The sequence below is a fragment of the Euleptes europaea genome, chromosome 10, assembly GCF_029931775.1.
Source record: "Euleptes europaea isolate rEulEur1 chromosome 10, rEulEur1.hap1, whole genome shotgun sequence".
Classification (NCBI taxonomy): domain Eukaryota; kingdom Metazoa; phylum Chordata; class Lepidosauria; order Squamata; family Sphaerodactylidae; genus Euleptes; species Euleptes europaea.
In genome coordinates, this window is record NC_079321.1 from 65,608,275 (window position 1) to 65,621,887 (window position 13,613).

Below are 13,613 nucleotides of genomic sequence, written 5' to 3' on the forward strand. Positions count from 1 at the left end.
ATTTCTTTATGATTTATTATCAGTAAATGTTTTATTTGTATACCTATTTTATATTCCTAAATATATAGGAATATATTCCTAAATATATATATATATATATAGAGAGAGAGAGAGAGAGAGAGGAATATTTTATATTCTATATATATTTTATATTCCTATATATTTTATATATTATATAATATTCCTATAAAATTAATATATAAATATATATATATACACATTTCTATTCCCATATATATTTTATATTCCTATATTTTATATTCCTATATATTTTATATATTATATATTCATATAAAATGTGTGTGTGTGTATATATATATATATATATATATATATATATATATATATATATATATATATATACACACACACACACACACACACACCTCGGGCGAAAAGGGGTCGCGAGTGGGAAAAGTTTAAGAAGCCCTGGTCTACATTACTTCGACCAAATTATTATATCGGAGCGCAAGATTCCCTCTCCCGTCCTCAAACTGCGATCGTGCACCTAGCAAGGAACTCCACGCTGGTCCGCGGTCGCGTGAACCCTTTCCGTTGCATTCTGGGACGTGCGCACGCTCGAAGGAAGTCCTCCAAGTATAGTTTGAAAGCGAGCCTGAGAATTGGCAGCAGCGCCCACCCTAGCAGCCGTCGGTTAAGCGCTTTAAACAGAGAATCTATTTCCAGAGCGTTCTGACTGCCTGCGGGGAGTCCCCGCGACCGAACGCGCCCGGCGTCGAGAGGGAAGAGAAAACAGCTCTACGCAGCTTCCAGGATGCGGCGGACGCCCCTCCCTCCCCCCCTCCCTCCGTCGCGGCGCGCGGCCGTTTCTCCCTCGCCAAGATGTCGGCCGCCATCGCTGCGCTCGCCTCGTACGGCGGCTCCGATTCGGACTCGGACCCCGGCTCCGACGCCGAGGCTCGGACCGGCCCCTCCGCGCAGGTGGCGGCCGGGGACTCGGTGCTGCACCTGGCCTCGCTGCCTTCTGCCCCGCCGGCGATCGTGGCCGCGGTGGACTCGGCCCCCGCGGTGGCTGTGAAGGTGAGAGGGGGGGGCGCGGGGTGCCCTCCGCCCGCCTCCGGCCTGCGTGGAGACCGCGGGCTTTGGGCCTGGTCCCGTCAGGCGGGGGCGGTCGCGGCTGTGGGCCGGCGGGGTGGGCTCGTGAGGCGCTCGGCCTTCCGTTTCTGGATGGGGGGAACCACCTGTGGGGACCTGAGTCGCGCACGTGGGCGGCAGGAGTCGGCCTGGCAGGAGTCGCATGTCCCAATGATGCGGTGTGGTGGTTGAGACAGCAAGGTAGACTTCCCCTGACTATGGAAGATCCACTGATTTAGCAATTGGTAATCATCTCTTTTCCTTTCTGTAAATGTATTGAGATGTATTAGGACAGCAAGGGAATAGCTTGTTGCTGGGCACGATATCTCTGTGTGTGTATGTCTGTGTGCTAAGGAATTGGGGCAAGAGTCATGGAGGGTTACAGTAAACCAAAACAAGAACCGGGTGAAACGGTTACTCTACTGCCGCCTCTATGTCTGTAGTGCTATCAGCTTCACCCTGAATGTTGATGGGTTGTCACATCTTGAATTTGGATAAATATCTCTCCCTCAGTACAATCGGGGCTCAGAGATTTCTGCCCATTAGGGCCTCTGAGTCAGCAGCTGCAAATAAACTGTTTTCTTGAAATAATGATCTCGGGTCTCTCTCTCCCCCCACGAACCCCCGTTTACCACATCATGGTTAAGAGCGGTGGTTTGGAGCGGCGGACTCTGATCTGGAGAACCGGGTTTGAGTCCCCCGCTCCTCCACATGAGCGGCGGAGGCTAATGTGGGGAACTGGGTTTGTTTCCCCACTCCTACACACGAAGCCGGCTGGGTGATCTTGGCCTGGTCGCAGCTCTCTTGGAGCTCTCTCAGCCTCGCCCGTTTAAATGCTGCACCCCATTCCAATCTAGGTTCGAAAGCTCCTGCCTGGCTCGCCAAATGTTATGGCAGAATTATGGGTCAAGGATTAGAATAAAGAAGACCCAAACCAGATTTTATTTGAATCAGCTTTTACTGAAAGCAGCTGCTGTCTCAGCTTGGGTTTAAAATCATCCAGAACAGCTGAGCACTTATTACAAGTGTGCAAAGAGTTTTATAGGTTCATTATACATTCAAAAATACATAATACTGTTGATTGGTTATGCAAATCTTATACAGTTAATTGGTGGATTATAAGACATTACTGATCCTAATAGGTTTTAATCATACAAACATTTGATTGGTAAATCATAAAGCAGACATCACATGATCGGTCAAGTCATCTTTGTTCTGCACCTGCTGTTCTTATCATAATTATACTCCCTTCTATTTTTCAGCGCCTGTTTTAGTAACTTTCCCCCTGCAGTTTCACCTTGGAGAGCTGAATAACAACTTTCATCTCTGAACTAAATATATCTTTTTGGTCCCCTCCTTTGGAGTCCAGTGATTTTCCGAAAGGCCTACTGATTTTCTAAAAGCCTGCCACCTCAGCAGTATTAAACAGAAGATATGGAAATCTACTATACTCTGACAGGCTTTGCTCATGCAAGTCAAAGAAAATTGGCACATTATCTCATAAGATGATGGAACGCCCCCCTCTTTAAACACCACCCAGATAAATGGATCACCCCCATATTGGCGAGAATTCCTGCCCCCATAACAAGAGACAAAATAGTCCCCTTTTTGCTAACACTGGCCGTGGCCAAATATATCTCCATCATATTTTCCTCTAAGAAATAACTGCTCAGGACCTATGGGTCATAGGAGCTAAGCCCCACCTACCTCACAAGGTGTCTGTTGTGGGGAGGGGAAGGTGATTGTAAGCCAGTTTGAGTCTCCCTTAAGTGGTAGAGAAAGTCGGCATATAAAAAAACCAACTCTTTTTCTTCAACAGGCGGAGTTTTTCATACAGAGGGGATATAGGGTTGAGACATGATCATCTCTTGGAATTCTGTTTCGATTAATATCTGTAGCAAAGAAAACACTCCAAAGAGCATTGCGCTCAGCTGATGACAGCCTCCTGGTTGTCCCTGCCCCGAGAAATATCCAGCTATCCTCAGTCAGGGCTGGGGCTTCTTTTGGCCCCAGCCTGGTGGAACTCTCTGTTGAACGAGACCCGGGCCTTGGGGAACCTGGCTAAGTGCTGCAGGGCCTGTAAGACAGAGATGTTCTGCCGGGCCTATGGTTGAAGGCAGCAACAGTTTTACAGCAGCTGGACTCCCTTTCCGTTCCTTTCCTTACTGCTGCCCACCTGGCATAATCTGGCCATAATTGTTGTTAGGTCACCATTTTAGTTCTAGTTAATTTGAATTTTAAAGATTTTAAAATCTTTATACATTTTTTACTATATGATTGTTTTACTATATAAATTGTGGTGTAGTTGTTGTTAGCTGCCCTGAGCCCAGCTTGTGCCAGGAAAGGGTGAGGTGTAAACCTAATAAAATAATACTTTGTACAGTTATTCCAGTCTAAGCCTATTGTTTAGATTGGAGTACCTTTGCACAGGACTCTGCTGCCCATTAGGAGTGCATAATGGCTCAAAACGTTTTGTTAGGTAATTTTTTTTTTTACTAAAGTGGAGTTAAGCTGATTCTCCCTTTGAAACATGTTTGATTTTCTGTCTGTAAAAAGATCTCAAAAATATGGTTGGTGTGACCCTTATTATTGTTATTACTTTGCTGTGTTTTGCACTTGGACATCTGCCTTATTTCCGAATTTATTTTGGAAGGGTTGTGTCCTTAGTTTTGGGGAAGAAGGTCCTCCCAAGTCTGAGGTCTTAGCTGCTGTTGAGGAAGGGTGTCTAGCAGCAGTGGTGTTCAGGTCATGCACTAGATTTGACTTGAATGGAACACATTACTTGCCCTTACTCTCACCCAGGTTCCAAGCTACCAGTTTCTTTCTTCCTATTTTCTGTTTGTCTCATATATACCAAACATTTTTCTGCCTGCATATTTGTGCTGGATACCTACACGTTCTTTTCAACTATCTCCTCTCTGATAATTCTGTTAACTCCAGTCATTCTGTTTCTAGGTGATTGAGTCCCCGCTTTGGGAAAGTATTCTGAAATGTTTTGCTTGTGATTGGCTGCTGCCCGTGGTTGATGGAGCAGCATCTTACATAAAAATTGTTCAAAAAAAGCTATGGGGGAGGGTTTTGTAGTGGTTCTCTGATTGATTATTCAGTTGTTTTCCTATCACAGTAAGCACTACAAGATGAGAATTAAAAAAAAAAGTTTCCTAGAATTTCATTCATGAAATACCTTGAAATCTTTGATGTACCACAAGCAAATGTAATACTTGGGATACCTCCTGGAGACACCTTGTTGCAACATCCCTTTCTGTCAAAAACAAAGACATAGTGTTGACGCAGAGCTTTCTCAACGAATTATTGTTGTTATGCCAGGTGACCTCGTTGCTTAGTTCTAGACAGGTTGTAAAGGTCTTCTTATTTACTTAGATGTTTTAGTCCAAATACATGTTTTATCTCTGTGCTGATGGCTTAGTCTGTCTCTTGTTTAGTTGTCACCAAATGAAACAGATTAGAGAACTAAGGTTGGTTCCAAGTGTGGGATATATGTCCTTAAAATAAAATAATTTTCAGTTAATGTTTCAGTTGCCTGTGTTTGTTGATTAAAGAGTGGTTAAAGTTTTATAAATATTTTATATTTGCATATCTTACATAGCACCCTTGGGTAGGCATGATGTCAGTGTTTCACCCGCAGCTCTGTTTAAAAGTAATTATTCAAGCAGGTAAGGTAAATTCGGTACAGTTTTTAGGGAATGGGCAACTCTTCAGTCAGACAGCAGAATCCTTCTGCATTGAAAATATCTAGCAAAAGTTGAACAATTAATGGTTAACTTTCAGGGAGTTTATGAATTGTGATGTAGTTACTTGGATTATATCAGCCTAACCAAATAATAAAAATTGTTTTAACATGTTAGTGTACTTTATCAGTATAACACCCAGCAAAGAATGATATTTGAACGACTAATAAAGGATGGTTTAAATTTTGTTATATGATGTTCCAGAGGATATAAAGTAGTTCTTGTATATTAAGCTTGTCTTTTTCTGTTTTTGATTTTACTAACTTCATAGCTATCTGTAGTCAGAACCAAGAAAAGCACTTCTTTCTCCACTGCAGTACCTACTTGGCTTCCTAGGCAGAAATAAGTGTGCACAGAAATAAGTGTGCACCCCAGTCTCTTTAAAACAGGGGTCCCCAACTTGGTGCCTGTGGGCACCCTGGTGCCTGTGGGCGCCTGGGTACCCGCTGACACCTTTTCAGGCATCTGCCAAGTGTTTTTAGGAAGTGGGCAAGGCTTCTGATTGACTATTGGAGATTTGATTGGCTATGCAGATTTTTTAAAATGTTGCTTTGGCAGCAGAAGCCACCACAGCACACGGATCTACATTGTGTTACTGGAATTAAGCTGTGGCAGTCATTTTGTGGCTGGCTCCACCTTCTGCAGGAGCCATTTTGTGGCAGCCATTTTGTTGCTGTGACCACCATGCCATGTCAGAATTCCAAATCCACCCGCAGGCTCAAAAAGATGGGGGACTCCTGAACTCTTTTCAAAAGTAGACTACAGTAAATTTATAATCCACTTTATTGGCCATTACTGTACTAGAATATTCATAGCTTCCTGATCTAAGCTTGCACACTTCCTTCTTCTGTCTCTTTTGCATCAGCATTTCCACCACTGTAGTACTGCAAGTAAATACGGTTTAAAGCCTTATGTCTACACCAGCGTTTTCATCCATTGTTAGCCCAAACTGGAGTTTTCAAACCTGCTTCTGACCTGATTCAGACTTGCTAATGAAAATGTCAGAGACATCATACTGCTAGTTATTTATTTATTATTTCTGCCCCCTCCTGACCAATGTGGCTTACACATGCAGTTATAAAGCAACAGAACAAACATTAATATATTCAAGAACAAGATATAAATGGCCCTGTATATCACATCTGCCACAAAGAATATCACTACAATTAAATGGTATTGCCATTAAAGGTCTTAAATAAAGAAGTTGTGCAGAGATACTGGAAGCAGGGATGCCATTTGCCCTCTTATAGCGGGAGGCCTCTCAGTGGTTGGGCCCTCCCTCCTGCCTATGAGCAGTGGGACAAAAGGCCCAGGCCAGAAATGACATCCAGCAACATGTGATGTCACAAATTTGATGCAAGCATGTTGGGGGGTGCTCTGGCCATCCCCCAAAACTGCATGGTACATGATTAGGTCACATCTAGTTTTTCAGGCAGATGTGATGTCACATATTGTTGGACATCATTTCTGCTCATCGCCTCACTGAGAAAGTGGCCTGGCATCCCTAACTGGAACTGAGTCAGAGTTGGCATCCTCCAGACCTCTTCTTGATGACCATTCTACAGAACTTTTGCCACTGCCAGACTCAGGCTCAAAAAAAGGCCATATTCAGACTGTGGTAGATCTAATGGACTTCAGACTGTGGTAGATCTAATGAACTTCACCGAGAAAGTGGCCTGGCATCTCTAACTGGAACTGAGTCAGAGTTGGCATCCTCTGGACTTCTTCTTGATTACCATTTTACAGAACCTTTGCCACTGCCAGACTCAGGCTCAAAAAAGGGCCATATTCAGACTGTGGTAGATCTAATGGACTTCAGGAGTGGGAAGAAAGCGCTGGGAAGATCTGAGTCAATGAACAAGATCACAGTAGGAGAGAGGGTTTCTCAGGTAATACCACGGAGTGTAGGATCAGAGTTCAGAATGACCTCGATAGACTGGAGAGCTGGGCCATAAGTAATAAAATAGATTTCAATAGGGAGAAGTGTAAAGTACTTCACCTAGGCAGAAACAACATAAGGCACAGGTACAGGATGGGACATAGTTGGCTTGACAACAGTACATATGAAAGAGATCTGGGAGTCTTAGTGGACCACAAGCTGAACATGAGTCAACAGTGTGATATGGCGGCTAAGAAGGCCAATGCAATTCTGTGCTGCATCAATAGGAGTATTGTGTCTAGATCAAGGGAAGTAATACTACCACTGTATTCTGCATTGGTCAAACCTCACTTGGAATACTGTGTCCAGTTTTGGGCTCCACAATTTAAGAAAGATGTTGACAAGTTGGAGTGTGTCCAGAGGAGAGCGTCCAGAATGGTCAAAGGTCTGGAATCCATGCCTTATGAGGAGAGACTTAGGGAGTTGGGTTTGTTTAGTTTGGAGAAGAGAGGTTTGAGGGGAGACATGATAGCCATGTTTAAATATTTGAAGGGATGTCATGTTGATGAGGGAACTAGCTTGTTCTCTGTTGCTCCAGAGACTAGGACACAGAGTAATGTATTTAAACTAATAGAAAAGCGATTCCACCTAAACATTAGGAAGAACTTCCTGACGGTGAGGGCTGTTCGATTGTGGAATGGGCTGCCTCGGAGGGTGGTGGAGTCCCCGTCTTTGGAGGTCTTTAAGCAGAGGCTAGATGGCCATCTGTCAGGAGTGCTTTGATTGTGGGATCCTGCATGGCGGGGGGAGGGTTGGGGTCACTGGGGATGTGGGGGAGGTAGTTGTTAATTTCCTGCATTGTGCAGGGGGTTGGACTAGATGTCCCTGGTGGTCCCTTCCAACTCTATGATTCTAGGTATGTGGTTCCCAGACCAAATAAGGCTTTATAGGTAAGAACCAACTCCTTGAATTTAACTCCAAAGTAAATAGGCAACCAATGTCGATGTTAAATATTGATACTGTAAAATATTGGTAACACCACAGACAAGCAGCTGTATTCTGTATCCGTTGAAGGTTCCTGATCATACTCAAGGGCAGCCCCACAATACAGCATGTTATGATAGCCCAGCATTGAAGCTATGGCGGCATGTATCAGCATAGCTAGCTTGACAGAATCCAAGAGCGGAGCCAATTTTCACTAAATGCAGTTAAAACAACTTATTTTTCAGAGTTGCATTAATCTGATTTTCCAACAGAGCTGAATCGAATAAATTCCCAGTCTCTTCACTGAATTGGTCAGCTTGAGTGCCATCCTGTGTAGGGTGAAAACATAATTCCCTTCAGAATGTCCCCCAGCATCACCTTTCTGGATCCAGATTTATCAGAGAACAGATTTATCAGAGAAATTTCTGGTCCCTTTCTCAAGTAAATGAAGAGCTAGGTATCAGTATACTCATGACACCCAGTTCCAAATTTCATATGATCTTGCTCAAAGGCCTAGCATATGGATTGAATGGCACTGGGCATGGAATTGATTTCTGCAGTACTCTGCAGGACAGATCCCATGCCACACTGTAACTGAAAGAGAGAGGGAAGCAAGACCACATGAGCCTACAAAGTGTCCTGATTTCTAAATCTTGATTTGTTAGTTGGACAGTATTACATTTGCACTGAGCCTAGATTAGCACAAAGCATCCTAAGTAATGGTTGTGGTTTAGCACATTCCTGTCTGAAATCTAGCTCTTATCTACACTGCATTTTTATATAAGTTATTTTAAGTTCCTTTTTTCTCTTCCTTTTTTCCGCAGCCACTCTGAAGGTCTTCCTATGTGCCTGGCCTAGCCTTGGGTGGGAGCCTCTCTATTGTGGGCTGCCAGTCTTCTTCCATTACTTCATGCTCTCCCCTTTCTTTCAGCTAATGGCCTAGCTAGTAGCCTGATACATCAGCTGTGTTGGTCTATATAAAAAAAATTAAACACCATGTAATTCTTTTTATTAAGACCAAGCAAATAATACAACCCTGTGTGCACACTGTCGTGTCCTGTTGTGGTTTTTGTATTATATGGCTTTGTTTTTTCATCTTTGAGATGTAGTCTGTTGCAACCTAACTGAAACCACTCTTAACTCTTTGCCAAGCAAATGGTCTCCAGGATTGTTCAGATGAGGCCTGCACAATAACACTGATGAAGCAGTCATCCCCTACTCTGTGGTAACCAGTTAAGTTCTGCATCACCTGAAACATCTCAGTAAGACTGAATCATTTGACTCTCCCCTGTATCCTTTTTATTTTTCTAACCCTTGATGAAGGTTGTAAGCAGCATCAGACACCTGAGAGGTCATATTGTGGGAATCCATGCCTTGATTGCCATTTAACCAGAGTTTGTTCTGTATGCTAGCGTTTTAAATAGGTGTACATTTTTAATTGCAGTACCCTTGTTACTTCTGAAGTTGATAGTGTTTTTATTCCGAAACATGTATTTTAAAATGCTTTAATTGGTGGTAGTAGTTAATCCCCTCTTCTGACTGTAAAATGGGTGGGGTGGAATGAGATAAATGGTCTTTGTCCATTCATTATTGTACTAGTGAGGTCCATTTATGTTTATCAGAAGGAAAAAGGGAATGCTCAGGGTTTGCTAACAGTGATAGAATTGATTCATTATTTAGTGATTGAGAATGGTCTGCAGCTCATTTGCAAAGCAAGCTGAATTTAAGTTGTCAGTATTGAAGAGCTGGCCATTTTAATGTTTTATGTAGTGAAGACCTGACACTAAAAATTAGTGTGGCTTTGTTTTGTTTACACTTTGTTTATCAGTGTACTTTATTTTATGTAATAGGAATATTCTCCAGATTAGTCAGTGTGTTGGAACTAAATGGTGATTTTAATATATACCGTATATACCCGTGTATAAGCCGACCCGCGTATAAGCCGAGGTGCCTAATTTCTCCCCAAAAATGGGGAAAAATTAGGCACCCGTGTATAAGCCGAGGGTTGGCTTATAACCCCTCCCCCCCCCCAAGACTTACCTTCTGGGCTCCTGGCGGCGGGAAGCAGCGGGGGCGGCGGAGCGCCCTCCCCGCGGCCGCAGCAGGCCTCTGTAGGCCGCTCCCGGCCGGGAGAAGGCGGCGGGGGCGGCGGAGCGCCCTCCCCGCGGCCGCAGCGGGCCTCTGTAGGCCGCTCCCGGCCGGGAGAAGGCGGCGGGGGCGGCGGAGCGCCCTCCCCGCGGCCGCAGCGGGCCTCTGTAGGCCGCTCCCGGCCGGGAGAAGGCGGCGGAGCGCCCTCCCCGCGGCCGCAGCGGGCCTCTGTAGGCCGCTCCCGGCCGGGAGAAGGTGGCGGGGGCGGCGGAGCGCCCTCCCTGCGGCCGCAGGGGGTCTCTGAAGGCCGCTCCCGGCCTGGAAAAGATGGCGGTGGTAAGTTCCCCCCTCCTTCCTCCTTCCCCCCTCTACCGTATTGACCCGCGTATAAGCCGAGGCCGGCTTTTTCAGCCCTTTTTTTGGGCTGAAAAATTCGGCTTATACGCGAGTATATACGGTAGGTTAAAACTAATTTTGTAGATCTTTATTGTCCACCCCAATTTTTCCAGTTTTTTTTTCCTGGGACTTTACATCTCTAGCACCAGCACTTAACTTAAAATTTCAATCCAATAAGTATTTCAAGCCAGTATACTTGTTAAAGATGTTTAATTAATAATAATAATAATAAAAAACCTTTAATGGCATATGAAGATGTTTAATTCTAGAGTAAGTTGGTGATCTGAGAGTCTAGCGCTTGCTTGTTCGTGATGTTTGGGTTTATATAACATTAAATGGGAAGATTGGTAAGGAAACCTTACACCTGTTTTGTTAGTCTGTTTGCTTCTGTGGGTTTGGGTTTTGCAAGGTCAAGTTTCATACAGAGTAACCTCTTCTTGAGGCTTGCAGATAGCACAAGACTTGGGTAAGGGAACAAATCCATTCGATACCATGAAGATTACAATTTTCTTGACATCTGATCTGGATATGCATAAAACTAAAATCACAGCCTTAATGTATTGTCAGAACAGTTGATAACAGGAATTAAAATTATATGTTAGTGACGTATTCTGTTCTGATTGGATCTACACAAGTGTCTCAAATTGTTTTATATATAGGAACTCACATTCTTTTATTTTTACAATGCAAGTTATTACTTGCCAAATTGAAGGCTTATAAATATTGCAGACAATATGTGGGGTTTTCAGTTAAACCTATGTCTGGTTGTATAAGCTCTATGATGACAGTTTCTGCTGTTTATGTAGCAATTATAATAATTGTGTTGAGGCAATATCAGTAATTATAATGTTGGTATACCATCAGGGTGGCTAAAACCCTTGCTGCTCATGGACATGCATGTTTGCTCTGAGTTCTGCTCAAAAATATCTCTGTTGCCAGGAAATGGGACTCTGTTTCTGATCTCTTCACTTTTTGTAACTCCAGCCCTATCTCATTGTCAGGTGTGCCTAAATGCCGGACAGGTGTCATGCTCTAGTTGCTTGCTTGTTTCTCAAACAACAACAGCAACAACAAAACAATTACGTTCTGCATCACCTGAAACATCTCAGTAAGACTGAATTATTTGACTCTCCCCTATATCCTTTTTATTTTTCTAACCCTTGATGAAGGATGAGAGATTCAAAACAGATAAAAGGAAGTATTTCTTCACACAACACATAGTTAAGTTGTAGAACTCCCTGCCCCAGGATGTGGTGATGACTGCCAACTGCCATACCTATTCTCTCCAGGATCAGATGAGCATGCCTATTATGTTAGGTGCTTTGGAATACAGACAGGACAATGCTGCTGCAGTTGTCTTGTTTGTGGGCTTCCTAGAGGCACCTGGTTGGCCACTGTGTGAACAGACTGCTGGACTTGATGGACCCTGGTCTGATCCAGCATGGCCTTATGTTCTTAACTTCCAATTTATTCTTCCTCTCATGCATGTAGCACAGAGACAAGACATCGTTTGTGCCCTTCCTCATCACCTTGCCTCATCACCTCTCCTTCTGCCTGTGGAGCCTTCCTCCAACTTAAATGGCTCTTCTGTTGGGGAAAAAGCCACTTAAGTTGCAGGAAGGTTCTTTATGCTGGAGGAAGCGCACTTCAGTGCATAATAGCCAAAAATCAGGAGTACTTTGAGCTGAATATAATTTTCGTTTATTTTAAAAATTAAATTACAATAAATAAAGTGTTTTAAAATGCATTAATGTAGTTTGAGCATTTTGGAAAGCAGAGCATGTGGTTTTCTTATGCTTTCTTCTCTCTGACATTTACCTGTGGTGCTGTCTGTGAAGCAGTTTGATGTGGCCCACTAGAAAAAGCTATATAGAGTATGGGTGCCACTATGAATAGATCCAGGTCCAAGGGTCTTGAAATCTTCTCTGCTGAAAAGCACTGGGCATGGAGTTAGATCCTTCCTGAAAGATCACAGGGCACAGGAAGGTATATATGGGAGTTGTTCCCATCCATAGATGTAGCCTGTTTCAGAGCTTAAACAGTCATCATTGTCGTTGTGACTCTGGCATGATTGAGACCATTGATCACATTTTGTTCTGTGACCAATGGTCTTCATTGTGAGAACTTTGGGTTTCCTCCGTTTTGAGCAAGTACTAACTTGCCATTGAACCTCAGGTAGTTTCCTTTTTGTTGGCTTACATTAGTCCTGTAGTTACGCAATCTGTTGCCATATTCTTGTTGATTATAATATCTTTGAGACTCTCCTGCTAAGTATTAATGTGACAATCTCGCAGTTTTACTGGTGGTGTAATTTTATTTTATTAATCATTCTGTAGCTATTGATATTTGTACTGTGATTTTATTGTATGGATCAAGACCTCTGGTTGAAGGGGCTTATTGTTAATAAAGGAAAGGAAAAGTCATCATGAGCACTCTTGCTGCTGTTGTTTCCAGTCCAAGGAGAGCCAAGGTAACTGCAGCATTCTCACAGTGACTTGCCCCTATGGGAAGGCAGAGTGCAGCACGGTGCACAAGCTGCAGTTTTCAAACTACACAATTCTTGTTTATGTAGTTATTTTATTTGCCTGTAAAGCCTGAACTCAGCATTCTAGATAAGGCATTATATTAATTTTGAGAATTGCTTGTCATTATAGAAGAAGAATCCAGCAAACAGTTATTTCCAGATCTTCTTGTGTTATAACAATGTTTAATTAAACAGCCACAGTACATTTTTGTGTTCTATAAATACTGGATTATTTCTTGTGTGTGAAATGTTTAATATAGTATGGTATAAAAATTGAGAATGAAATTAACAAGAACTGGGGCATATGCATGTGTGTGTGTGTGTAAAGTGTCGTCAAGTTGCAGCCGACGTATGGCGACCCCTTTTGGGGTTTTCATGGCAAGAGTCTAACAGAGGTGGTTTGCCAGTGCCTTCCTCTGCACAGCAACCCTGATATTCCTTGGTGGTCTCCCATCCAAATACTAACCAGGGCTGACCCTGCTTAGCTTCTGAGATCTGATGAGATCAGGCTAGCCTGGGCCACCCAGGTCAGGGCGGGGGGCATATTCATAGGTCCTCCTTAACATTCCTGAAGGGGTCAGTCTCACATATATGATGCACCTTAGGAAGTATTATCCTCTTTATATACTAGTAGTGATATAAGGGGGGGACGTATGCATAAAAATATATTGGCAGACATCCAATTTAGTGTTAAGTTTGAGAGCCTCTTGCAAAGTGTCCCACTTTATAGTCATTTTTTTAAAATATACTGTACCAAAATTTAATTTGCAATCTAGATTCCCCTCCCCCTTAAAGTAAAATGTACTGTATCAAAATATAATATGAAATCTATATTCCCCTCCCCACTTAAAGCAGCACTAGAAGAGCTGAAGCAAGCATGCTCTGCACATATTTTCAG

The 13,613-nt window shown here is 43.2% G+C and overlaps 1 protein-coding gene across 1 annotated transcript in view; it reads left to right on the forward strand.

The window, feature by feature from the left end:
* Nucleotides 1-828: 828 nt before the first annotated feature.
* CDC40 (cell division cycle 40) overlaps nt 829-13,613 on the forward strand; it is a 65,295-nt gene continuing 52,510 nt past the window's right edge. The window contains exon 1 of the mRNA XM_056856276.1: nt 829-1,041. Within this exon, the coding sequence (XP_056712254.1) occupies nt 844-1,041 (198 nt within the window). The 5' untranslated portion in view covers nt 829-843. The remainder of the gene's footprint in view (nt 1,042-13,613) is intronic.